At 32.8% G+C, this 25,878-nt stretch overlaps 5 protein-coding genes and 1 long non-coding RNA gene across 7 annotated transcripts; 3 read left to right on the top strand and 3 right to left on the bottom strand.

Moving 5' to 3' along the window:
• Positions 1 to 851: 851 nt before the first annotated feature.
• LOC140970326 (importin subunit alpha-1-like) lies at positions 852 to 6,811 on the bottom strand. The gene is made up of 10 exons (XM_073432000.1): positions 6,525 to 6,811; positions 5,620 to 5,722; positions 5,433 to 5,524; positions 5,202 to 5,333; positions 4,896 to 5,081; positions 3,839 to 4,002; positions 3,662 to 3,740; positions 1,828 to 1,956; positions 1,560 to 1,687; positions 852 to 1,482 (listed from the first exon to the last, which is right to left on the bottom strand). Exons 1-10 carry the CDS (start codon positions 6,735 to 6,737, stop codon positions 1,110 to 1,112), a joined length of 1,599 nt encoding a protein of 532 aa, XP_073288101.1. The 5' UTR covers positions 6,738 to 6,811; the 3' UTR covers positions 852 to 1,109.
• Positions 1,966 to 3,204, top strand: LOC140970335 (uncharacterized). Its single transcript, XR_012174116.1, has 2 exons — positions 1,966 to 2,593; positions 2,952 to 3,204. It is a non-coding gene; the product is annotated as an uncharacterized lncRNA (long non-coding RNA).
• Positions 6,812 to 8,239: 1,428 nt separating the features above from the next.
• LOC140970313 (syntaxin-43-like) lies at positions 8,240 to 12,679 on the bottom strand. Of its 2 annotated transcripts, none has more exons than XM_073431988.1 (8): positions 12,334 to 12,679; positions 11,465 to 11,738; positions 10,272 to 10,361; positions 10,013 to 10,090; positions 9,169 to 9,246; positions 9,004 to 9,069; positions 8,819 to 8,899; positions 8,240 to 8,721 (listed from the first exon to the last, which is right to left on the bottom strand). In XM_073431988.1, the coding sequence occupies exons 1-8, from the start codon at positions 12,522 to 12,524 to the stop codon at positions 8,614 to 8,616; spliced, it is 966 nt and encodes a 321-aa protein (XP_073288089.1). In that variant the 5' UTR covers positions 12,525 to 12,679; the 3' UTR covers positions 8,240 to 8,613. The 2 variants fall into 2 exon arrangements, with proteins under 2 accessions (XP_073288089.1, XP_073288080.1); XM_073431979.1 differs by having other exon boundaries at positions 11,465 to 11,741; positions 12,334 to 12,677.
• A 6,451-nt stretch (positions 12,680 to 19,130) lies between these two features.
• Positions 19,131 to 20,468, top strand: LOC140970298 (dirigent protein 16-like). The gene has a single exon (XM_073431957.1). It carries the CDS (start codon positions 19,341 to 19,343, stop codon positions 20,079 to 20,081), a length of 741 nt encoding a protein of 246 aa, XP_073288058.1. The 5' UTR covers positions 19,131 to 19,340; the 3' UTR covers positions 20,082 to 20,468.
• LOC140970305 (small COPII coat GTPase SAR1A-like) lies at positions 20,201 to 23,513 on the bottom strand. Its single transcript, XM_073431968.1, has 3 exons — positions 23,201 to 23,513; positions 21,404 to 21,535; positions 20,201 to 20,675 (listed from the first exon to the last, which is right to left on the bottom strand). Exons 1-3 carry the CDS (start codon positions 23,327 to 23,329, stop codon positions 20,355 to 20,357), a joined length of 582 nt encoding a protein of 193 aa, XP_073288069.1. The 5' UTR covers positions 23,330 to 23,513; the 3' UTR covers positions 20,201 to 20,354.
• An 804-nt stretch (positions 23,514 to 24,317) lies between these two features.
• Positions 24,318 to 25,514, top strand: LOC140960028 (universal stress protein PHOS34-like). Its single transcript, XM_073418136.1, has 4 exons — positions 24,318 to 24,568; positions 24,640 to 24,749; positions 24,939 to 25,057; positions 25,244 to 25,514. Exons 1-4 carry the CDS (start codon positions 24,394 to 24,396, stop codon positions 25,347 to 25,349), a joined length of 510 nt encoding a protein of 169 aa, XP_073274237.1. The 5' UTR covers positions 24,318 to 24,393; the 3' UTR covers positions 25,350 to 25,514.
• The last annotated feature ends 364 nt before the right edge of the window (positions 25,515 to 25,878 follow it).

Genomic DNA, 25,878 nt, shown 5'->3' with positions numbered 1-25,878 from the left:
AAGCACAGAATAAGGAAACCAAATTACAGATATCAGATAAGTCGAAATGAGGTCTTACCTTAAAACACCTCCATGCTTCGCTGCTACAATCTTCATCGACAAGAGACGGCTTCACAAGGAATAGTGGATGTAACTTTAGCAACGCTTTCAGAACATCATGGAAATGAGCGCTAACTGTCTGCCCACTACGTATATAATCATGCCCAGCTACCCTGTTCTTTTTATGGCATAGCACAAGCTTCGACAGGCTCCCAGTTAGATATAAATGAGACCAAAATTAAGCAGAAATCATTAATGTTACGAAAAAAAAGCGGGAAAATGAATTCTTACACCGTAATAAACCATTTTGAAGAAGTGGAACATTTACCTACACAAACGGAAGATGAACAAGACGGATGCAGACGACAGAAATGTACTGCACACTTCAACAGTACAGCCGCATTGACGAAGACGAGAGCCACTCAGATTTAAGAGATGAGAAGACGTAGGTATTTATGTTCGTTAGAATGTGGGATGAAGGGTAATTTGGGAAGGGGAAACAGGAATTTGTGCTACTGTTCATATAGGATTGGGTATACCATCAAATTTTTGGGACTATTTTCTCTTCTTTTCATGGCCAAACAGTGCTGAAATCACGGGCCGCATGTTATCAAGGCCAACGTGAAAAACCAGTCAAACAACTGATTCTTCATTATTTCTTCATTAGTCCGTCGGTTATCACTCTTACCAAACGTGGCCTTACTGTTTTACATAACAAGATAAGCTGCTTATATATGGGAGTATCTCCTTAAATAGTTCCGAGTCAGAAAAATAAAATTAGAACCATATCAATAGATAGGAAAAACCCTAAAGATCACAAACCACATAAAATAATCGTAATAATAGCAAAAAGTATCATACTTGTATGTTGACTTTGGTACGAATTCGAATCGAACTCAGTAATATCACTATCAAGAGTTAAGAGGCTCAAAAACATCCGAAATCAAAGATAACCACAACCGAGACATGGCAAGGAAGAAATCCATATATGTCCCCTTGCATTGAATTGCGACTGGAAGAGTTGCAGTACGTCGATATAAAAGACAACCACCCACAATTCCAACGAACGTTCAGTGGAAGTTGAATCCACCAGAGGGTACAGTGATGTTGTCGCTTCCAAATTGGAAATTCTGTTGGGATGCATCTCCTGGTGGTGCTGTTTCGTCGTCTTCTTCCAACCAATATGTCTCGAGAATCTTCACTGCCTTCTCATAAATCTCGTTGTTGTCGTGGCTCTGCAAATTCTCAATTTTTTCCAGACCTTCAGCATCATCGATCATTTGTGCGTAAGGGTTGACTTCTCCGGTATGACCCAGATTCTTCTCAGCCTCCCCTACCTTTAATATGTTTTCGAGCCCTTCTAAACACACAGTCACGATTCTTGGGTCGGGGCATACAAGCAGATCACACAGAGGCTTGATACATTGTTGACTTACTAGGTACCTGCTCAGGAGAAATATAAGTCCATGCTGGCATAGGAAATAACATAAAATGGAAGGAAAAGTTAACACGGCTATCACTTTATTTGTTCGTGAGTGCCGCCAGATGTTGCATTTGATACAGCCCATGCAGCCTCTTTTTTGACATCAAATTCCGCATTTAGAAGCAATTGGACTAGAGGACCAATAATGTTAGCTTCAATCACAGCCTGCAGATTACAAATGTTACATCCACTATAAATACATGTCATAATAAGCAACCACCCTCAAGAAATTTACAGGAACTTCAGAGAATCCTGGTTGACATACCTTTCAAATGTTAGTTTAAATTTTTTATAACAAATTATACCTGAATTTGCTCTTTGTTCCCAGCTGTGATGTTTGAAATAGTCCAGCAAGCTTCCTTTTTAATGCTCTTCTTGTGGCTACCAGTCAAGAGGTTCACAAGACAAGGCAGCACATTATAGTTTATCATATGCTGGAAAAAATTATCAAACTGCTCAGCCAGGAGATTGAGACAGATCCACACAAAAATTATGCATTACATTTTAATACGATGTGTAGACATCTTTAAAGTATAATACATCTAAAAAGCCAAAACCTGCTAATTGCAGGTTCAATAATGGATTGAATAATAACATTTGACTACCTAAATACTGCCAACCAGCAGTACCACTTCGCAAATTGAATCCTCAAAGTGGAAGGCGATTTTCAGCTCTTGAATTAAAGTAGAAAAGAAAGTGCAAAAAAATAGCATGAGAACATGAATTTCATCTTATCTTCTTCAAGGATGTAATCCGAGCAATTTTAAATAGTAACTGAATATAGTTGAGCATCTTCAGAATAAGTATTTAAGTGAAATACTTATGCAAGCGATTAAATGTATCTCATCTCTATATACAGACACAGAGTCCCTTCAAATTGGTATTTTCATCTGTAAAACCCAGGTTATAAACAAAGCCTACTGCCCAACAGAACAAAATGCAAATACAACTATATTTGCATACGCATATAGCTCATTCCATGCTAGAGACAGCTGGTAGAAAAACATAGTAAATCAATGTTGCAGAAGCCCATACTATAAGTTTGTTTAAATCATATCCAGAGAACTTCAGGTTGTAGCAAATTAATGAGAATGTTGATCAGATCAATATTAGCTGCCATCTATATGAAGGTGCGGAAAAAATAAGTATTGCACAAGTGTGAAAATATTCTTATCACGAACAATGGCAGGATCCAGTCTTATTCATCTGAATCCAAAAATATGATTCAGCAAATTCAAGCTCTAACTATTATCATGACAGACATGCACTGGGTTCATGGATTTCCCTATGTCAGTTAACAGTCCAACTACAGAATTTTATATTCGAAACATGTAGGAAAGGACTGTGCAAAAGAGATATTGGTCAAATTCGGAACTAAAGAATGAACAGATTCAAGGAAGTTACTTTTTGCATTTGTCAGGTTCGCAAGGAAGAATAAAACTGCAGAAATGAGGAATAGATCTCTCTAGGTCAGCTGAGACTCTTTTATCTCTGAAATCAGTTGAAAGGGACAATACAAAAGAGATCTACGTTAACTTATCAACTGAACCAAATTAGAGAATGGAATTTGGTACTTTCTGCATTGGCTGGCCCTGGGTTAGCAAGGAATCCTAAAAGACTTATATAGTCACATGAAGCCTTTAGGCTTTTTCAGCTCAATCAGCAATGGTAAAAAAACAATATGAAGCATATTTGATTACTTTATCTTTCTTTCGATCACACTGAAGACAGGTGTAACAACCCTACTAGAGTATTCTTTAGCTATATTAAATGGAATCAGAATTATCTGCTTCCCCCAACAAATAATCAATCTTTCTAACCAAAAGTCAGCTGACAACCACTCCACTGCATGCCAATTAAGCTTCTCCGACTTTAAACAAAGGCTGGATGGACAAACATTGTTGACCAACTCCAATAAAAAACAAAAACTAGAGTTACAGAGACAAACGAATAAGAAATTTCCTCTTGGCTTGATGATTTATGAGTTAATGCCAGTAGATGAGCCCTAATAAAGTTTCTTTTTATATAATTTGTAAATTCTCTTCATGACAGGCCAACTTGTTAATATTTACGTTCGAAATATAGGCCTACCAGCAGGAAATCAAAGAAGTACTAGTCCAAGTATGCTTCTGATCGTACCTGAGTTTGTATATCATCTCCAGTGACAATATTTCCAACTGTCCGAAGGGCAGGGATAAGAACTGAAGGGGACATGTTGCTGTAATATCAGAATCTTTCATTCATAAGGCACATCATAGAGAAGACATAACTGTAAGCTTTATACGAAATAAATAAAAATTAACAATAGATACTAACAGCAATAACTCGACCAAGCGAGGACACACTCCAGAGTCAATCACAGCTTGAATTTTATCATTTGTTCCATCTGAGAGATATGAGAGTGCCCAACAAGCATCAGTCAAAACTTCTTCATCCATTGAGTGAATAAGTTGCCGAAGAATTGGAAGTGCAGGTCTTGCCTGTATATTAAGCCAATAACATCATGAAACATTCTTCAAATGGTTCACAATCAAGATTTTATCTTCATTCATCAGAAAATTAGAATACATACAATTAAATTTGCATGGTACGCACATAGGCAATAAGTTTGGAGATCACGAGTTATAATAAGAATTTAGTGGAAGAAGCAATCCGTATATAGCTGTGTGGGTACATGAATGCAGAGCAAAATCTCAAACTGAAAAATCATTAAAGGTACTGGGCATATTTGGTTTCATATTCTGTACCCTCTCCTCCATTCTCGAAAACAAAATGAAACATCACAATCTCGTTTCCACTTTCCATTTCATTTCATTCACAACACATAATCACAACTAGTGGTCCTGATCAAATTTATTTTGTTTTAACATTTTGTGGTAATTATAATTATTTTAATTTGGCCTATTTTTGGTAAGATTCATTATAATAAGTTAGACTAATTACTCTTAATGGCTGCATGTTTTATAATATACATATATTATAGGCTATAGATATTATATTTTAACCCACTACAGTAACTTAACATAACATTGCCAGTAAAAACTTATTCCGGAAAACAAAACTAAACATGCATTATATATTCTCTACCACTTTTTTTCACAAAAACAGTTTACACAACACCAAAACAAAACCAAACTAAACATAGGCTCCGATTTCTCAACTTTGGAAGATAGCCTGGAAAGCTGACGAAGAGATAAAATTGAAGACACTTTGAAACCTTTAGGACATAAACAAATTACCCTAAATTATATTATAAATTTTATAAAATTCTTCATAAAAACCCATAAGAAAAGTTTGATCTCGGCCTGAATGACAATAAATACTTCATGCTCATAATATGTAACACTAAACATCTACTTCATAGGAGACGAACCTGTTCAAATGCAGGCTGTGGCTTGCCTCTACAAAAATTTGATAATGTCCAGGTAGCATTTCTGAGCATAGATAACTTGGCATGTTCATTTAGCTGAGCTAGCAAAGGAGCCAAAGCTCCATGGCCAAGTACAAGGTCTCGACAATTTGGTGAATCACCAGCTACATTTCCTAAAGCCCATACAGCCTTGACAAGAAAATATAACACATCTATCAGTACAAGTAAAACTCTCAAACAGAAAAAACAACAGTTGAGTTGTTAATCTTTAATAAAAGGACTACATAATTTCTTGTTATAAGCTCGCACCTGCTCCCGTACTTCATCACTTGGAGAACTAAGAAGTTTCACAAAAATTGGGACAGCTCCATGATCAATTACAACCTTAGTGTGTTCAGAAGTCCCAGACGCAATGTTCGTCAGTGCCCAAGCTGCCTCGAACTACATTCAGTTGAGAATAATTAAAATCAAAATGTATAGAGAGCCTAAAGAGCTACATAAGCCAGTACATAGTTTATAAAATATATTTCTAATTTATACCTGAAGTTGTGGGAAGTTCTCGTTCATCAGAAATTCAACGAAGCGAGGAACAACTCCTGATTGAATTACCTCCTGAATTGGAGGACTGCGCTCTGACAAACAATGTCATTGAAAAAGAATTGTTCAATAACTAGAAACTGGGAAATAAAAAGTTTTTAAACTAAATTAATTAAACACAAATTTTCACCAATAGAAAGTAATTTGCGGAACTGAGTGGTGGCCTCAAGCTGTCTATTGACATCATCCGTCCAAACACTACCAACCATTGATGGTAGATGTTCTAACTGGACCTGCAGGTTCAACACTCAATCAATCTAACAAGCCCTCACACAATTATTGCCAGAGAAAACTGTGAAACAGGTCTGTCATGAGTAATCTTTTTGATACACTAGTTTGAACAACTATAAAATTCCCAAGTAGGAAAAAGTATTTTTTTTTACAACAAATCCAAATTCTCCAACACAAATATATCCAAACACTGTATATAAGATAAATAAAAATCACTATTACGAAGCCCCACAGTATATGCAATCCAGCAAGCTTCACACACAAAACCGTAAACTCCCATTGGTTTGCAAGAACAAACGGACAGATATTGAGATTTTTGCCCCCAAAAAATCTAGTGGTGATTGCACTTTCCAAATGGAAATTCAATATCAACCCCAACCTATCACAATACAGCATTTGATCTCTGAAGATAAACAATACGATAGAGCTCACTTGTATAAATACCTTATGAGATCTCAGAAGCAAATCAACCACTAATACACAATTTGCGATAACTCTGCAAAGATAATATCTTCTACATATTGATATCAACTTCGAAATCATTTTCTTTTTAAATATCTCTCTCTATTTATTATTAAATTAAGATCAAGCAACTTTAGAAAAAATCCAAATAGGGGTGCCGCACGTTAAATCTATCACCGAAACCTACAATCGATTAAAAAGCAAACAGAAAAATAATCATAACATAAAGATAACAGAAAAAATATTCAACTTCTAACCTTAAAATCAATCAAAAAAAGAAATACAGATAATTCAAATAGACAGTAGCTTCACAAGTGAAACAATTCATTTTCAACTCTACACCTTTTTCTCGCTGGTGTTGGCTTGCACAGGGACAGGGTACAACTGGTTCCCTTGAGTTCCTTCTCTGCGCTTCTTCTGCAGACTCTCTTCCCTACGATTCTTGCGAATCTCCACCATGTTGTCCTCTCTCCGACGGCGTCCCTCCTCCGCGTCAACCGCCACTTTATACCTGTTGCGGCGGACCTCAACCCTGGAATTGGGCCTCAACGACATCGCTTCAGGTATAGCAAAAGTTTACTTTTACGAAATTGGGGAATTATGAAATTCGAATCGGGGAGGTGTGGCGAGAGGAGTGTGAAAGGTATTTATATGGAGGTTTCCTAAATATATTTTAAGTAATGGGGCATGGATCGGCGGATATTTACAGAAATAGGTTTCTAATTTGAATTATGTAGCCAGTCCTCTGTCAGACAAGCCGTCGAGATTTATTAGAACTAGTAACCGTGACATTGGCGTTGTGTATGTCCTAAATACACGTGGTTAATATATTAAATATTCATGATATTACAACATAATGACGTCACAACATAAAGAAGAGAGTTTATTTTTCACAGTGGCTAGTTTGGAGAAGAAATAATATTATTTTTTCACGTGAGCAGTTTTCTTATGACGGTGAATATAATATTATTTGTTAAGAAAAAATATAATATAAAAAATAAGAAAGGGTAAAATAGGAAAGAAAGTGTGTGTCCTCATAGAGTGGTTATTATTAGGGGCTCAACTATAATAACATAGTAAATAGTAAATATAAAAAATTAAAAAAGGTAAAACATGAAAGAAAGTTGGTGTCCTCATAGAGCGGTTATTATTAGGGCCTCATACTTAATATAATAGTATAGATAATTAAACTTCGTTAATATTTGTTTAAAATAAACAAATTAATTTTAAATTTTATAATATTTGACTCGTTAGTTTATAAATATATTTATTAGTAGGCTCGTGAGTCTATTCTTAAATAAAAAAATTAATAATTTTGATATTTGATTTATATAATTTAGATTTTAGTTATGAAAAATATAAAAAAAATCTATTAAATTTATTTATTAGAATAAAATTTATTAATAAAAAAAATATAATTTAGTTTTTATATTTATTAAGCATATTTAAATTCGATAAAAGATCAAATAAGCTCGTGAGTCATAAATATATTCATTAATTAAAACTTGAACTCGTTTCGATTATAAACGAATCAAACTCAAATATTCAAGAGTTGAATGGTGTATTGCCGTTTATCAGTCCAATGCCCATTCAAACAATCATTTTCCAAACAAGTTTCGACCTTTTTTTATAGAAAACTTTGCATGTTCCAATCTGAGTTTAATTTTAATATACTCTTTCTTTAATTGAGTTTAATTTTAGTAGCATATTTAAATAATCTTTTTTAATATCAACTAAATTTAAATTAAATATTGTTTATGTAAATAATAATTTGTTTATATCTCACTATGTAAATAATTTATTGTACTGAAATATACACCATTTACCGTAAACTTGGCATATTGTATTGAAATAAACATGCATTAATATGTACACTCAAATATGTGTGGTATTCGCAAAGTTTTTTTCCTTGAAAATTAAATGTATTCAACACAATTGATCAATTATGGCATTTGAAAAAGTACATGCACCAGATATTATTAGGAAACCGGATCTCATTATTCTTGAATATTAGTCTTCTATAAAATTTATTGTTTATGATAGTTCAATGCTTAAAAAATAGAAACATTTATTATATTAATATTCGTGAATCAAAACAAAGATCAAGTATAAATTTGATCTCCCCCGTTGACAACAAGAAGAAAATTGCAAATGAGACAACAAAAAATCTCCCAGGGATGTAGATTTAATCCAATGTTTTCCACACTATACAGAAGTCCCCGGGGCAAATCTATCGTTCCCGAGTACGTATACACAATCGGAAAAAAAATGGATCGCTTGTGGTATCGATAAAATTAATTAGAAATTTCTGTAAGATTGAGTTGACTAGGAAATTTGAAATCCCCAACCTTCCACTTTGTTTTATGAGTCTCCAATGTGTAAATGGTGAGCCCCGATGTGATTGGAGAAAAGGAAGAAATTGAGTTCACGGTTAAAAGACTATTGTCTTCAGTACTAAGAGAACTAACATGACGAAGCACATGATGACGAGAACTGAGGCGCACATAACCATACCGCCTTGTTTTTGGGATCTCTCGGCCTGCAGTTCAAAATTATCAACCAGGCTTAATCATGACAGGGAACAGTAAACAAATATCTGTCGGAAAATAAGAAGCGGATTTTGAAAGTGTGATGACCTTCTGGAGCTGTTTCAGGCCCTCGTCAACGGATGCTGCAACATTTTGTATGTTGTAATCTATCCGGTCAACAATGGTCCCCTGATTAGGAATAGTTCATTTCAAGGGTGTTGATCAAACTTCGAAAAAACCTATTACAGGATTAGCAGGAGAAGATGGTGTATAGATGCTGTCAAGCCTCTGACCTGATCAATCACCAAAACTGACAAATCCTTCATAATTTGGGCAAGTTCATTGACTGATTCCGCCACCTTTTTTAAAAGAAAAAAAAAAGCATTTGGATGAATTAGCATCAAACCAGTGAGTTTTAAAATGAAAAATGAAGAGGAAAAACTAGACTTGTGTGTCACCTGTTGAATTTCTCTGTCCCTTTCTGCGGTGAGTGCCTCACTTTTCTTTAACTTTGCCATTTGATGCTCATTAAATCCCTAATGATATTTACACAGAAACAGAAATATTAAATCGTGTAAAATCTGTCTTTCAAATAGTAATTAAGAATCTATCAGAAAAATGCCAAAACAAGGAATCGGTTATAGATTATGATGTCATAACTAAATCTATCGTGAATGGAATTTGAATTGATGGATCAGTGGTGGAATAATCTCCTCTGGAAGTAAAAGATGGCATTTGAATATGAGAATAATTTGTCTTAGGTCGGGACTCAGATATAGCAACCCTACTTAAGGCGCCGAGTGCAATCTAATCCTCAGAACCTTCAGTCGATGCATATGAATTGGACATGGTTTTGGGGGCAAAAAACTGCAGGAGAATTTAAGTTATCTTTTGCAAGAGGTGGGAGTTCATCATGATGTACAAATATGAGAAATGAGGTAGACAGTTGAAAGGTTGAGAAGTGGTTACCTTTTTCATATCAAGGATTAGGTGCCTCCCAAGTGGTAATTAATGCTTAATTACTCTATTCAGGTATCTACGGTCTTTTGTTATGGCTCATTGTGTTATTGACCAAAAATTGTCTATTTGAATTTTATAACTTGGTTGTTGAGTACATCAAATTGTACTGCCAATGAGATGGAGAAAATAGAATACATGGAGCAGATCCAATCCTACAGAATATACGTCAGAGTGTAAAAGATTCATGTATACCCTACTTAAGTATGCTGGTCTAATCATCTATGCATACGATAAAGGGAAAATAGTAAGAGATCTTTGTCAAACACAAACTAATTCACATACCATCCCATCAAATTCCTCGTCATTCCTCGTGTAATGGTTTCCATTCAGGTTCATTTCTAAATCAACTCCATCTGGACCCTGTGAGAAATGCCAAGATGTTAAAAAATTGTCATCATGTGCAATCACCAAAGGTAAACATTGAACAGTTCAGTAAGTGAGACTAAAATAAAACACTTCCAATTCACTGCAACAGAATTGTACGTCAAGATATATTTCCTTTTGAATTCGTAAAACAGTATTCTATCATGAAGTTAAATACCTCTTTCTGTTGTCGAAGTCGGTTCAAATATGTGGACTGTTTCCTACGAAGCTCCATTGAGAGGGTTTGAAGGTCTGTTGCAAGAGAACGCTGTCAAAAACATTAATTTATATCAATCACAACCTTCCAAAGTCCAAACAATAACTGAAATGATTGAACTTATCAATAATTTTCCAGTGGACAGAGGAGAGAAATTCTACTAATAAATAGTGTGAACGATATTCAGTGTTCTAAAAACGGTAGACGGTAGGCGGACGGCCACCCACCCTGCTAAGCGCCTAGGGGGTTGCGGCGTCTAAAAGATTTTTCTTTTTTTACTTAAATACCTCCATATTTCTCCAATAATTCATATATATAGAATTCAAACTCAAATTAATGACACATCCTCCTCTTTATCCGATACAGATTCAAACTCAAATTAATGACACATCCTCCTCTTTATCCGATACAAATTGACTGAAATATTACATTTATGATTCTCAAGAATGCCGAATTAATTATAAATTAAACTACATATTAAACATACATGAGCAAGTCAAACAAAGTTCCTACGATGCATGGGACAGGGAATCCGAAAAAGGAATACAGGACGGGGACAATCTAACAATATAGAGTTATTGGCTTCATTCCACATTCATTGTATTACGGGTGAAATTTCCAATTGTTTCAGTGAAACGGGAAGCGGAGAATATAATAACAGAAACTTCTTTGATTCCTTCCACACCATAGATTTGAAACACTCATGAGTTTTTCCTGTAATACAATGAGTGTGGAATAAGATTTTAAAAAAACAATATTGCTTCTTTGAATTGCATTCACCATCATACATTTCATCAACTTAAAATACAAAGATCAGGGCTCATGTGGTACATGCGACAGAATTAGTGTATAAGTTTTGTTAGCTTACACCAGGCACCAGCTCAATTTACTATGTCCTGGATTTGGTAAGTCGTATAAACTATCATATTGGCTGCTTCTAAACGCTATATAATGTATGTTTCATTACATTATAGCCAGCGTTAGACATGCAATAACAATATAGACCTCACTATTCACTATTATTTTATTTAGAAATTGAAACCTTTGAACATAGATAATATCAAAATCATGTACACCAATTCTGCCTTTTGCATATAAGTAACAACAAAATCTATTTGCAATGCGATCCAGGTAACAAAAGATTCAGATAATACCTGGACATTTTTCCTGATGTTTGAATCCTCTGAAGGCCCACCAGCAGAGAATCTTTGCAATCTTTTTTCTGATTTTTTTAAAAGATCAGTTATCTCTAGAGTGAGAGCCTCAATACGGTGCTGATCTTCTTTACCATCTCCAAATGAAGGCATCAAAGCCTTGGCATGAGCCTTTGCTAACTCACCCATTTTTAGCCTTACACGTTGTATATTAGATGCTATTTCTTCCGACACATCCACCCATGCAGGTGGTAGACCTACTGCAACTGTGCCCCTACTATAGTGCAAAACAATGTTAGAATCTGCCAGGGGGATCTTTAATTGCTCTGAAGAAAATTGGCAATCAACGATCACGAAAAAAATAAAAGAAAAGGTGCTTAATTTACTTTAACAAGACATCAACATCTTCTTCCTTTAATTTAGAGAGCAGAGAAAATCGATGGATACTCTAAAATACACTTTTTCAAGCATAAGAATCTGATAGCATATCCAAACGAGCATATCTGTCAGGATTACTTCATGGATATACACTAAGCTCATCTTCAGCAGGAACTCAAACATATTGCTTGCTTTAGTTACCAAGGTATTGTAAACTTACGAGTATCCGAAGAATCAATCATAAAATGAACAATTTCAAGCCTGTTCGCACATCATATAAAATCAATCGGTAAATCACATCACATTAAAATTTTCGCTACTATTATTAACTATATAAGAACCTCCCAATTTACAAAATCGATTCATTCCATAACTTTTGCACACTTTCCTCTCAGACATCAAATTTCAATCACCTCAAAAAACATAAATCACTTGAAAGTAAACAGAAAAGGTAGAAACACATAAGCCAAATCACAAAATTAAGATATTACCTGGAGGTTCCGGGATCTTCAGTACTTAAAGGAGCATAAGATCGATCACGTTTAAGTAACGACGCAGTTGAAAGCTCGATCACCGGACCCCCGCCGCCCGAACTAGACGGCGACAATCCCACCGGAACTCTGACGCTCTTTAACGCGTCCCTGTACTTTCTGTACAAAATGGTCCGATTCCTCGTCGCCATTTACCAACAATTCAATAGTTGTCACAGTTTTTTGACAAAAATCAGATGAAAAAGCGATACAATATTGAATTCAAAATAGATCTAAGAACGATGGTAGATTGGTGAGATCAATGCAATTGAAGTAACTTCGGAAGGGACATTTACTTAGATTTGAGAAATGGTCAACAAATTTGGGCCCACATTGGGCTTTTAGATATTGGGCTTTGTTTAATTTAAATGATTCGGGCAACTTGCTCAAGAACTACCCGCCCTCATTTTGAAGGTGTAAAACGGAGTAGAACCGTAGGAACCGGTCTATATTGATTCGTTGAACCGTAACACCAATGACTCTTTTTATTTTTTATTTTTTTTTATTCGAGTCGAACATGTGGCCAGGTTTTTTAATGAAAACTATTCGATAAATTTGAAATTATGGATTTCAAAGCAATTTCAATAATAATTTTGATGAATATACCATCGACCGAATATTGTTGTTATTTGAAATATATTTTTCAAGAAAAATATATGGGACTTCAGTCACTACTTACATTTGTTCCACGGGATTGAAAATTGTAAAAGAAGAAACCAAAACTGAAGCAATAAAATTAGGTCACGAAATGTTTTCTAACCTTGTCCAACAACCACAATATCAATCCAAATTCTTGTGGGAGATGTCACAAAGTTGGTTCCAAGTTTATATAAGTTGTAGTCGTATCCAGATTTACTTGAGGACCAGTTAGAGAACAAAAAATTATAAAACTCGGACACCTAGATTAAAAATAATATGATTTATATTTTTTCAAATATGATCATCGTGTTTGTAAAATTATTGTTCTCAAAATTAAAACAAAGTTTTTATCTCATTATGACATCAACTACGTTTGGTTTCTTAGCATACAATACAAATAGGTAGATAAAATTAACATCAATCCCCAAAGTTATACCCTCTCAATCAAAACACATACTCTCACATGTTTGAAGTGATTATGCTTGCACATGTATAAATCTAAATCAAAACTTATAGAACTCTTCCTAATATTTCAATTGTCAATCCATATATACACACATATACACACACAAACATGTGTATTCACATTAATTTATATATATATATATATGTTTGTTTAGTTGTACCTTCTAAACTCGAGTCCATCCCCACTTCTATATATATATATATATATATATATACTAGAAATAATGCATGTGCGTTGCACGTGAAAAATATATGTTGAAGTAATTAGAATTTGAAATAAAATTAGTTAACTCGACAAAAGACAATGATAATAGTACTATAAATTTTGACAATTCGTGTTAATTAGCATATGTAAATAATTTGGAAAAAAAACATATTTTTTTAATTTTAAAAAAGATTTGGACTACTAAAATTTTCTCATATCTTTTTTATCATATTGTTTTCTTTTGTTATTTTTCATATTCTCTCAATAATGCATATATTTTATTATAATATTCAATTATTACAATCTTTTTTGACAATCAATGATATGCAATTTTTTATTTACAATGTTGTTTGATTATTATTATCTTTCATGTAAATTGACAACAATTTCTACTGGATGCTTTTACTTTTCTAGTCACCTTTAATTTATTAGACACTTATACTTGATAACATATAAACTACACATTATTATTAGGGGTTAGCAAAATTTCGGTTAATCCGAATTAACCAACAGAACGGAGTCAATTCGGAAATTCGGTTCGGTTATTTCGGAAATTCAATTTTCAAATTAAAAAAATTGTTTATATCGGTTAATTCGATCGGTTCGGTTACGGTTTTCAAAATTTTGAAATCGGCTAACCGAATTAACCGATATAATAAATATTATTATTTATCAATTTTAATATATATTTTTATTTTTAATTTTAAAATCAGCCTTAATTCTAAATAAAAATTTGTGATGTATGTGATTTTATGTTTTTATGCATTTGTGTAGATTGTAGTGTTCAAAAAATTTACATATATAATTAAAGTTAAATCATAGATTTTTTTAAAACTAATCGGTTAATTCGGTAATTTTTTCATCNCTAATGTCATATCGGTATTACCTCCAGAAAAATAATATATTTAGTTTTTCTAATTGATTAAATATCTTAATGGGAACATTTGTGTACCCTTATCTTGAGAAAAATTCATTGTATTTATAAAGTTTGAACGGTAAATGATACCCCATGGATGGGCCCATTATCTCGGGCCCATCCTTAGCCCAAATGGAAGACAGGCTCATCAAGGGCCCATGTATTCTCCTATAAATATCAGGTTTGAGCGTATGATAAGGCATTCACTATATTGTTTTCAGAAGCGTCCTTAGCTGCTCCCCCATATATCCTCATTCTCTGACTTGAGCGTCGGAGGGGTTACGCCAGGACACCCTCCTGACCCCCTTCTAACGGTCTTATTTGTGATTTCAGGCTCAGGACAATTTCAAAACCTGCGTTTGGATTAGCGACACTCGCCGGAATCGGACCCTAAATTTCCCGTGAGTATCAGTAAATATAACTTCATAGTATACATTTAATTTGAAAACTGAATTCATTGTATAACAAACACTTCTTACATTTCTATTTTTATTGTGTAACCCAAAAGAGTTAATATTTTTTCTCTTTTATCTTCTCCAACTCACTGTAAAAAGTTATAAAAAAATATTTATATCTATAAAAATATTTTTATTTATTGTTTTTCTTGTTTATATATTTTGTTATATGTGAGCATATATTCTACTTCATTGTCTTAATTGCCATATATCTTTACTATATAATTTTTGTACATTGAAGATGAATAAGTTACTTTTGTAGTTTTTTATTACCTGGACTTAGGTTGATATATTAATATGTGATATACATAAATATAAAAATTTTCAAATTCAATTTATTCACAATGATTTTTTATAATTAAGGCCAACTCAAAATAATAAAAATTAGGATTCATAATTATTTTAAATATGATATAAAAATAATACGTGGAAACTTTTTTTGACATTTTAGTTGCAAAATACATTGATAAATGGATGTAGGTGCATTATTTCATTGTGTCAATTATAACTTTATTTAAATATCTTATTTCTCACTCAATGATAAAAATTTATTTATTTCTTATTTTGATTATCGACAAATCTAATATTTCTTTTAAATGTTTTTGTTAATAATATTTACATGAGTTTTATTGTATATTTTCCAATTTGAAAGGGATAAATTATAATTCAATGTATAATAATATTTGAAAACTATAGAATGCTTCCAAATTTAAAAACCGAGTAACATGTAAAGGATCAATTCAAAACTAAAAGTCGACGCAATATGTTTCTTCTAGCTTTACAATCGAATAATATATGATCGAGCGTTTGTCGTTTTACCAAAAGCTATAATTGATGGTAACTATGCAAGTCAAATCTTTAAATCATACAACATCTCAAGCGCCTACCCAGAGTGGACAATTATTGTACCAAACAATCTATCTCCTAATAATTGCATCGATTGCAATCAATGAAAATCAAAGTCGCGATCTTGGTTCTGATACCAATTGTAGGCTCAAGCGTTTACTGGTTTATCAAAACCTATAGATTATGGTAACAGTGCAAATCAAATATTTTAAATAGTACAACATCTCAAGCACAACATTTCAATTACTCTACCTAACATGATCAATTATTGTACCCAACAATAAGTTTATCCAAATAACATTTTACTATATCATATAAATTTATAAGACATTTGAATAGAATATATACTTGATATTCTACATAAGTAGTAGAGAAAAAAAAATTTCATTTATTTGAAAATTTATATTTTAAAATAAAAGAAAAATCAGAAAAGTTGACAAAATCCCGAAACCAAAATTGAAAGTTGAATTAATACATTCATATTCATCATTAAATTTTAATAGATTTAACATGTTTATCCACAAAAAATATTGAAAGAATTGTTTATGCAATTTAATAAAAAAGTCAAAGTATATCATTTTCTGATTCCGAATAACGATCACATTATTATTACGTTACATCGATAAATAAATTATTATTTTTAGTTTATCATCATAGTCTTTACCTCAATAAACATATTTTCGAATGTAGGATGTTAAATTTAATATTGACAATAGATAATTATAGTATTAATTCTAACATTTTTTTTATTCTTCTCAATATATTAATTTTTCTATCTTCAAATATATTAATCTATTTATTATTGTATACAAAGTATAATAAGTATTTGGATAATTGATCACATTTAAGATTAGATGTTTGAAAAAAATTCTAATATATCAATAAAAACCAATAGATGATGAAAAATTAAGAAAATATAGAACACTACAATGCATAAACTTTCGCTTTGTACAGAGATAAGAGATAAGGTGAGACCAAGTGAGATACTTATATATATGATTCTCATTCAACTTAACACATCATAATATTTTTATTAACCGACTTTGTCCTTCGTTTTTACTTCACTAACTTTTCAGTGTGACTCATTCAAACATTAACTTTTTATTTTTTTAGTACATAGTTGCTAGTACATAGTTGCCTCCACTCTCACCGACTTCAATCTTTAGAAGTCGGTATTAGTAGTGTATAGGTAATAGATAATTATTTAATTTTTATTTTCTGTCTTTTGATTAATTGTGTAATTTTTTATGTTCTACCTAATTCATTTTTTAAATTTTTATAATCATGATTAGAAGTGTTGCACACATACAATATAAAATTAATATATTTTAAAATGTTAATATTGAAGTGTCGAATAAATGTATCAAATCATTATTTAAGAACTTTTAGAAAAACAATATACATCATAATTCATATTTAAAGATTATCATACAAATAAAGAAATGCGATAAATATCTTATAACATAAACAGTGTTAGCTCAAAAAGATTAAATATGATTATTGTAAATTAATTTTTCTTAATTAATTAAAAAAATTTCAGCAAATGCGCTGAATTAATTAGAATGTTTTTAATATAGTATGTCGATAAATGTTTTTCCATATGAGTTAGTGATTAAGTCCTTATGAACATTTAAAAAAATGCGTCTTTAGTTATAGTAACGGTGTCTTATAATTTAAAATATTAAATGAAACAGATTATCAAGATAAAAAATTAATTAGAAAATTCAAGAATATTTGATTAGTCAATTAGTTTAATTGACACGCTCTTTAGTTTGTTGATTTAATAGATGTTAAATCCACAATCACTGAGTTTGATAAGAATTCTTGTAGAATAAAATACAAGTATAATAAATTACTTGATTGTGTAATAAAATTTTGTATATTTCATATATGTTTGATTTATTTCATTCATAAGGTTGAAATTTTATATATTATGATATAAGATTTGTTATACATCTTAACATCGATAACTTCACTAAAAATTTATATATTAATTTATGTTATAATTCTGGTTTCGCTTTGTATATTCGTTTGTTTGAATTTATTATTTCTCATTTTACCAAAATTCATAATATGTCAAACATGAAAGTGAATATTAATTTAAAGAGATCATAATATTTATATATTGTAATAAATGTATTTACTCCTCACAATACTGATAAAACTAGATTAAAAATAATATGTTGACGAACATATTGTCAAGAATCCAAAAATACAACTCAAATGTCAAATTGGACACTCAATTTTGAGTGACAACCAAAATGTCAACAACCCACAATTTTTGGACAAGATAATAACATCACAATTTTGAAATCAAACTGATATTTTCCATTTTATATCAAGAATTCATGATTGAAAATTTATAATATTATATATAGTTATTTAATATAAACTCGTGCGAGCTCATTTAGGCTCACCTTTAAATGAGTCGATAAAATTTCAACCCAATTCACATAAACTGTTTGGCGGTGCAGGCCAAACCGACAGAACCAACCCAAATTGACAGCTCAAATCGCAACAATCTTTTATCGTGTTTTTTTTAAATAATTTATAAATATAAATCGCAAAAAAATTTCGGTTTCAAAAAACTTTAATTTAAACGCATAAATTCTAGCAAACTGTCACATGAGGACATGAAAAAAAATTAACAAGATTCCAAAGAAAATTCACAATTCGATAATAAGTTATTTCTAAACTTTAATTAATTTAATTTACATAATGAAAAGATAAATAAAATATCTAAATAATTGGATTAAAAATAACATATTATAATGTGGGTAGGCATAAAAAAATCAAATACTAATTTACATAATGAAAAGATATCATTGGATAAAAATAACATATTATAACGTGAGTAAACATAAAAAATTAAATATTAATAATCACACATATTTAAAATATGAATAAAAGATAAATAAAAAATCTAAACAATTGGATTAAAAATAACATATTATAATGTGGGTAGGCATAAAAAAATCAAATACTAATTTACATAATGAAAAGATATCATTGGATAAAAATAACATATTATAATGAGGGTAAATATAAAATGGATAAAAATAACATATTATGATGAGGGTAAATATAAAAAATTAAATATTAATAATCACACATATTTAAAATATGAATAAGGAGAATGAAAAGACACATTTAAAATAAGCAATTAATGTAAAGCAAACAATTAATAAGGAGACAAATGGAAATTCACATATAAAGTCACACATGTTTGTTTAGTTGTACCTTCTAAACTTGAGTCCATCCCCACTTCTATATACTAGACAAATTGATAATCAAATGCTCCTAACAACTTCACAATGACTACAACTACTCCATTTTTCTCGAACGACGACCAAAGCAAAATTTATTTATAAAACCCACTTCTAATACCAGTCAACACCATCCAAAACCAAAGACAATAGGTTTCTTATACAAAGGCTTGAAAATGTTGAAGCAAATCGCATGCTTTTCAATGCTATTTGCATCCCTTGGTCTGGCAACAATTGTAGCCGCAGTTGATCCAACAGCTGCAGCAACAGGTGAACCAGTGTTCGAGATGTACATGCATGACATTCTAGGTGGCAGCAACCCTACGGCCAGGCCCATCACCGGCTTATTAGGTAGTATCTACAGCGGCCAAGTGCCCTTTGCGCGGCCTCTCGGTTTCTTGCCGCCGGATGGTGCAGTTGCCATTCCCAATGCCAATGGTGCAATCCCAACCGTAAATCCTAATGGGGTTCCTCTAGGTACAGGCTTAGCAGGCACAACTTTTGCCGGAATACCAAATACTGGCAACTCGATCACCACACAGTTAGGACCTGATGGATTGGGACTTGGGTTTGGAACAATTACAGTTATCGATGATTTCTTGACCTCAGCTCCAGAGTTTGGCTCCCAACAATTGGGTAAAGCGGAAGGGATTTACGTCGCAAGCTCTGCAGATGGATCCATACAAATGATGGCTTTCACAGCTATGCTTGAAGGAGGGGAATATGGAGATAGCATCAACTTTTTCGGGGTGTTCAAGATTGGTGGCACCATGTCACGACTCTCAGTTACCGGTGGCACAGGTAAGTTTAAGAATGCGTGTGGATTTGCAGAGGTGCGATCACTCATTCCAACTGGTCAGCATGTTACTGATGGTGCTGAGACATTGTTAAGGATCATAGTCCATCTTACTTATTGATCAGATCAATGTTCAATTCAAAGAAAACCAATTCCACTTGGGGGAGGATGTGATTGTATAAATTCATGTGATCAGTTTGATTTCTGGTTTGTTTACAGTTAAAGGAGTGGCAATTGACGTATTGAAACATTCAAGACACAGTGCATGTTAATAGAAAATTAAAATAACTGAAATCTATGCAACAATGTTTTAAAGCAAACACTACCAACTCAAGTGCGGTGAAATATATTATCTCTACATGAAACACGAAAATGTATCACCTTTTATCAGCCATCACTTAATGTACTGAGACACCCATTTAAAGCCATCTCCATAACCCATTTTACGGACAATGCTGCACATGAATACCTCAAGAGGGCGTACATTGGAGTCGGCTAAGTTGACTTTGCCCTTGCCAGTGGTGATGCCCATCAAACCCATGTGATAACGTAACTCCTCTTCCGAGGCAGCATAAGGGATGTCGATCTTGTTGCCCAAAATCAAGAATGGGACGGTAGCCAAGGATTCATCGTATAGGAGTGCATCAAGCTCTTTTTTTGACTCTGCAAACCTCTCCTTGTCATAGGCATCCACTAAGTAAACAACTGCATCAACCTTTCCACCAAAAAAATTATCTTATAGTCCATCAGAAATTCACAGGTAAACTTGTGTTATGGTAACCTTTAATACTAAGCTCCATTCCATGCAACTGCTAAGTAAACAACTGCATCAACCTTTCCACCAAAAAAATTATCTTATAGTCCATCAGAAATTCACAGGTAAACTTGTGTTATGGTAATCTTTAATACTAAGCTCCATTCTATGCAACTGCTAACAGCCAAATGATAATAACAAAGTGATTGGCCAAAATGGACTAACGTTGTTTGCAGCCAATGAGGACTACAATTACTAAGAAGACAAGAACAAACAAAATTATCAAATAAGTATCTTCGTAAAGAAAGTATACTGAAGGGGTTTGTAGCTTAGCCTGTCTTTAATCTCCATGGTACAGATTCGCTGATATTCAAAGAGAATAATGTCCTAGTAGAGTACAAAACTTGGTTTCATGTGCTTTTTTTTTCCTTTGATATTGATGAAGAAAAATTTTGATAATCTATAATAATTTCTTATGGAAACATGCTTTTAGAATAAGTTCAATAAATTCTCTATGCTCACAAGGCTTAGAGTAAAAAGAGAATCATATAGTGGTAAATTTGGAATACCACCAATAAAGTCTAAAATAGTCAACAAAGAACAGTACAACAAAATCAGGCAATACTACAATGCAGACTACTAACTAAGGATCATTAAAAAATTAAATCCACAAGGAAAAGAAATAATACTTTGGCATAATAATCTTTCCAAACTCTGCGGGCTATTTGATGACCACCCAAATCAAAAGCCTTGAACTTGATTTTTCCAATACTCAGCTCCTCTGATGTTGGATACTGAGTCGGCTGGTGTTGTACCAATCTCTGCTTATTTCCAACACATTGACAATATAATATTCATTTCTAAATCCAAGCACAAAGCAAAACAGCATCAAAATGGATGAAACATTCACAGTGGGTTTAATTATTGCTTTTATGTTTCCAATCCTTGAGGAAAAAATACACAAACACTCGAGCTTTATTTTTGGAAAGAAAATCGCAGATGAAATGCTAGTACAAAGAATATGTTTATGAGAAATGTCAGTTAATAATATGTTCATACCTTTTTTTGTGTGTTATCCAACTATACATAGAACATTTTTAAAAATCAATAGCTGGTTAACTAAAATGGATTATGGTACAAGAACCTGTTCCATTAATTTTCTTTTTGCTTTTTTCAGTTTTGCCTTCCTCTACACACCCCGTTCCAAAAAATGACATAAATCAAACAAATGAAAAGTTAACAAGAGAATGAATTCTTGGAACTAAAAAAAATCACGTTCTATCGATGTAACTACAGCAGATTACCTAATGTATCATTACTCAACTTTTATTCACTCTGCTCCTTTTAGAAAAAGGAAATTGAAACCGATAGGAAACTTTTTTGAAATTTTCCATTATATTTTTCTTCAGACGAAATAAGAATCAAATTTAAAAACATTTCTAAGCGGTTATTGGTATATCATACAATATAAACAAAACAAATTTCGCATAATTTCTCTGTTGGAAGATGTTCTAAAAACTTTTTTCCACGGCTAAAACGAAGGCGAAAGCATTGCATTTTGATGTCTCCTAAATTTGGTACACATGGGCGTATCCAAGCCCATATCAAGACCATCCCTAGCCCTATCAGGATTCCAAGCCCACAACTCTTAGCATTATCAGAAATCCAAGCCCGCCAAAGAGCTGGAAAATTTGAGCCCACCAAGGGGCCATACAGCTAGAAGTTCGAACCCACTAAGGGGCCATACAGCTAGAAGTTCAAACCCACCAAGGGGATGGGAAATCCGAACCCACCAGTGTGCTATACAGCTAGAAGTCCGAGGCTCCGAGCCCACCAAGGGGCCGGGGAATCCGAGCCCTGATGCAGTTAGGGAATGTAAAGACATTCTCATAATAGATAAGGGGTTCCGATAAATGCGGGATTCGGTTAAATCTAATCAAGATAAGGTAAGAGTTTCAGCCGCCATGGTCACAGAATCATGATGTTTGAGGTCTATTATCTCAGGTCAGCAAGAGTCCTACTCCAACAAGGTATCCAATCTCCTACCTTTATAAATACCAAGTATTGGTCACAGTTTTAACTCATTTTCTCTTGCTAATTTTGATANTCTCCAATGCTAACCCTATTTCTGTCTGGCCAGAACTCAGAGTTCCAACCCGGCCCGAGTCAGCTGTGAAGATTTGAAAATCTACTCTCCAGACCGAACCCCCAACCCGAGTTAAAATTTTGGTATCATCAAATTTATTTTTATCACCAGAGATGATCAATCCAGGGGCCTCAACTCCGGATTAAAATTTCTAACATCGCAAGTACGTTAAATCACCACCACAGATCACATTTCGATCCCTCCTCGAATCAAATAACTGAGAATAATAATTATCTCATACAAGACAAACGCAATCAATAAGACTCGATCTGATTCGCGACCGATGAATGCATATAACCGAAAAACATGCGCAACAATCAAACATCAAAGGAAAAAGAACCTCGTCTTTGAGCATATGAAGGAGAGTAGTTTTCCCGGCGTTGTCAAGGCCTAAGAAGAGGATTTTCGCCTCCTTCTGCCACAGCCCTAGCGATGCCAACACTCCATAGAACCAATCCACCAAAAACATTTTTGAATTCTTCAATCGATTCCCCGATTAACTGATATCAAGTGACCGATCGAAAAGCTCCGATCTGAAGAACCAACCGCCTAATCCAAACGAATGGGCCGATGTATGAGCTGTTCGAAACCCAAACCAAAACACCCGTAATCCGGAGCCTCTAGAATGGAATTAGTGGATTGATACAATTAAATACATTAGTTACAAAATAAATGTTTTATTTTGTAATTTTACATTTTTACATATACAATCCTATAAAGTAAAATAAATAAATAATATTATGATTGGATTTTTGAAATAAATGTTATATATTGAGTATCGAAATCGAAATTTTAAATGTTACGAATCATCGCGGTTTCATTTTCTTATTATCTATTCTCAGTTTGTTTCGACTAATATTATGATTGAAATTATGAGTATTTAAACATATCACCACTTCTTATATCGAAAAATTCAAAATAAAATGGCATATGAAATGAATATAAAAACTATGAAATAATTACAATAAGACCATTTAAACATTTATGTCTTTATTATTAAAAATTGTACATTAGTCGAATATGATTTAGTACGGACATAAAATAATGAGTAGTTCTCTTGTGAGACGGTCTCATGAATCTTTATCTGTGAGACGGATCAACCCTACCGATATTCACAATAAAAAGTAATACTCTTAGCATAAAAATTAATTTTTTTTCATGGATGATCCAAATAAGATATCTGTCTCACAAAATACGACTCGTGAGACCGTCTCACACAAGTTTTTGCCTAAAATAATACGTGGTGGTTTCTCGATCCATTTGTAATACTACTATACCAATAAAGACTTTTCAAAATAAAAGATTAGTGGAATGTGTAAGAAAGTTATGGATAAAGTCCATATCAAATATATATTTAATTAAAGTATTGAACATTTGCCCACCATTTTAAAACCACCAAAGAGGCAGCCAATCGAATCAAATCCCATTTCCCAACAATATATATAGACACTTGTGTATAGATATCTCAAGCCTGGAAAATTCTTGTCTTCATTACATTGTCTATTTCACCATTCTACTCCTCCAAACGAATCAATGGCAGAAGAAAGGGGTCGCACGATTTTGGTTGCAGTTGATGAAGGTGACGAAAGTGCGTACGCGCTTTCTTGGTATCTCAAAAACTTCCTTTGTGATCGAAATCCCAAAGACACCATCGTCCTCCTCTATGCCAAACCAGCTCGAGTCGTGTACACAGCCATGGATGCAACAGGTTTACTTTGATCAAGTCTTGATATTCTACTTTTTTTTTTAATTTAATTTCAAATTTTGTTTGATTGGTAGGGTATTTGTTTTCCCCGGATATTATCGCGACCGTGGAGAGGTATGGGAACGAGGTTGCCCATTCTGTGATAGACAAAGCTAAAGAAGTTTGCAAAGAATTGAATGATCAAGTAAGCTAGTTGTATGTATGTGACCACCATATTTTTAGTATATCAATAAGTCAAAATATAGTTTTATCGACTCAAATATACAAATTTTTAATCTTCATATTATAAATTTTTCATCATCTTATCGCACGAAGTGAGTTGTCTTTCTTATGGAATTTAATATGTTGGAAGTGGTTGATGTGGTGTATTTAGATTAAGGTGGAGACGATGGTGGAGCAAGGGGATCCAAGGGATGTGATCTGTGAGGTGGCTGATAAATTAAATGTTGATTGTTTGGTCATGGGGAGTCATGGCTACGGTGTCATCAAAAGGTGTTCAATCCACAATATATTTATTTTTTTATTTGGATTTTTTTATATATAGATTGCTTAGATATTTAGATTTTTATTTATATTTATTTATATTATATATATGAGCTCAGTTATTGCAATTTGGATTCAGATCTAAGTTCTGAAACTCAACTCCTGAATTTTTATTTTTTATATATATATTGACAGGGCATTTTTGGGAAGTGTGAGCAATCATTGTGCACAGAATGTGAAATGTCCGGTTTTGTTAGTGAAGAAGCCTAAATCAAATGGAGCTAACCATCGCCACCAATAAATCCGATTTTCACGTTTCTTATGATTTTTAATTTTTTTTCTTTGAAAGGACGTTTCTTGTGATTATATATGTATGTATATATAATAATTTGCGCGACGTTCATGGGTTGTATCAAGTTTGTCAACTACTTTTGTTTACGTGTTAATTGCGTGGTTTGGACTTTGATATGTTTTGGTTCATCAAATTTGGTGTCATGTATCTTTCCGGAGCAAGAGGACTGTGGCGGATAAATTGTTTTTTTTTTTTAAAAAAAAAAATCGTTATTACTGGACTTTCAAGTTTCAATTCAGCCTTCCCTAATAATAAAAAGGAAAATTCATGTTTTCTTTTTTAATAAAAAAGATTAATAAACCAAAAGGCCAGAATCTAAAAAAATATTATTATAAAGCTTCAATGTCTCTTCAATAATATTTTGATTTTCATTATTGTATTAAAATACAAAACTATTTCCGAAAACACTTAAAAAGTTTTTTCATGAACAATATATATACGATTTGACGGTAAAAATAAAAACCAGACATACTCCAAG

This window comes from Primulina huaijiensis, chromosome 2 (genome assembly GCF_012295235.1).
Source record: "Primulina huaijiensis isolate GDHJ02 chromosome 2, ASM1229523v2, whole genome shotgun sequence".
NCBI classification, from domain to species: domain Eukaryota; kingdom Viridiplantae; phylum Streptophyta; class Magnoliopsida; order Lamiales; family Gesneriaceae; genus Primulina; species Primulina huaijiensis.
The sequence above is the reverse complement of the archived record's forward strand: the minus strand, read 5'-3'. Positions and strand labels throughout refer to the sequence as shown.

What these genes read in the sequence shown, in the direction of transcription:
- LOC140970326 (XM_073432000.1), bottom strand. Translation starts at nt 6,737, where the DNA reads ATGTCGTTGAGGCCCAATTCCAGGGTTGAGGTCCGCCGCAACAGGTAT. An exon ending in CCGCAAATTACTTTCTATTG is followed by an intron (nt 5,525 to 5,619) that starts GTGAAAATTTGT and finishes ATTGTTTGTCAG; the next exon opens with AGCGCAGTCCTCCAATTCAG. An exon ending in GTGATGAAGTACGGGAGCAG is followed by an intron (nt 5,082 to 5,201) that starts GTGCGAGCTTAT and finishes TTTCTTGTCAAG; the next exon opens with GCTGTATGGGCTTTAGGAAA.
- LOC140970313 (XM_073431979.1), bottom strand. Translation starts at nt 12,524, where the DNA reads ATGGCGACGAGGAATCGGACCATTTTGTACAGAAAGTACAGGGACGCG. An exon ending in GAAGATCCCGGAACCTCCAG is followed by an intron (nt 11,742 to 12,333) that starts GTAATATCTTAA and finishes TTTGCACTATAG; the next exon opens with TAGGGGCACAGTTGCAGTAG. An exon ending in CAGTTTTGGTGATTGATCAG is followed by an intron (nt 8,900 to 9,003) that starts GTCAGAGGCTTG and finishes ATTCCTAATCAG; the next exon opens with GGGACCATTGTTGACCGGAT.
- LOC140970298 (XM_073431957.1), top strand. Translation starts at nt 19,341, where the DNA reads ATGTTGAAGCAAATCGCATGCTTTTCAATGCTATTTGCATCCCTTGGT.
- LOC140970305 (XM_073431968.1), bottom strand. Translation starts at nt 23,329, where the DNA reads ATGTTTTTGGTGGATTGGTTCTATGGAGTGTTGGCATCGCTAGGGCTG. An exon ending in TTCATATGCTCAAAGACGAG is followed by an intron (nt 21,536 to 23,200) that starts GTTCTTTTTCCT and finishes GGAAATAAGCAG; the next exon opens with AGATTGGTACAACACCAGCC. An exon ending in GGAAAGATTATTATGCCAAA is followed by an intron (nt 20,676 to 21,403) that starts GTATTATTTCTT and finishes TTTGGTGGAAAG; the next exon opens with GTTGATGCAGTTGTTTACTT.
- LOC140960028 (XM_073418136.1), top strand. Translation starts at nt 24,394, where the DNA reads ATGGCAGAAGAAAGGGGTCGCACGATTTTGGTTGCAGTTGATGAAGGT. An exon ending in GCAAAGAATTGAATGATCAA is followed by an intron (nt 24,750 to 24,938) that starts GTAAGCTAGTTG and finishes TGGTGTATTTAG; the next exon opens with ATTAAGGTGGAGACGATGGT. An exon ending in GGCTACGGTGTCATCAAAAG is followed by an intron (nt 25,058 to 25,243) that starts GTGTTCAATCCA and finishes ATATATTGACAG; the next exon opens with GGCATTTTTGGGAAGTGTGA.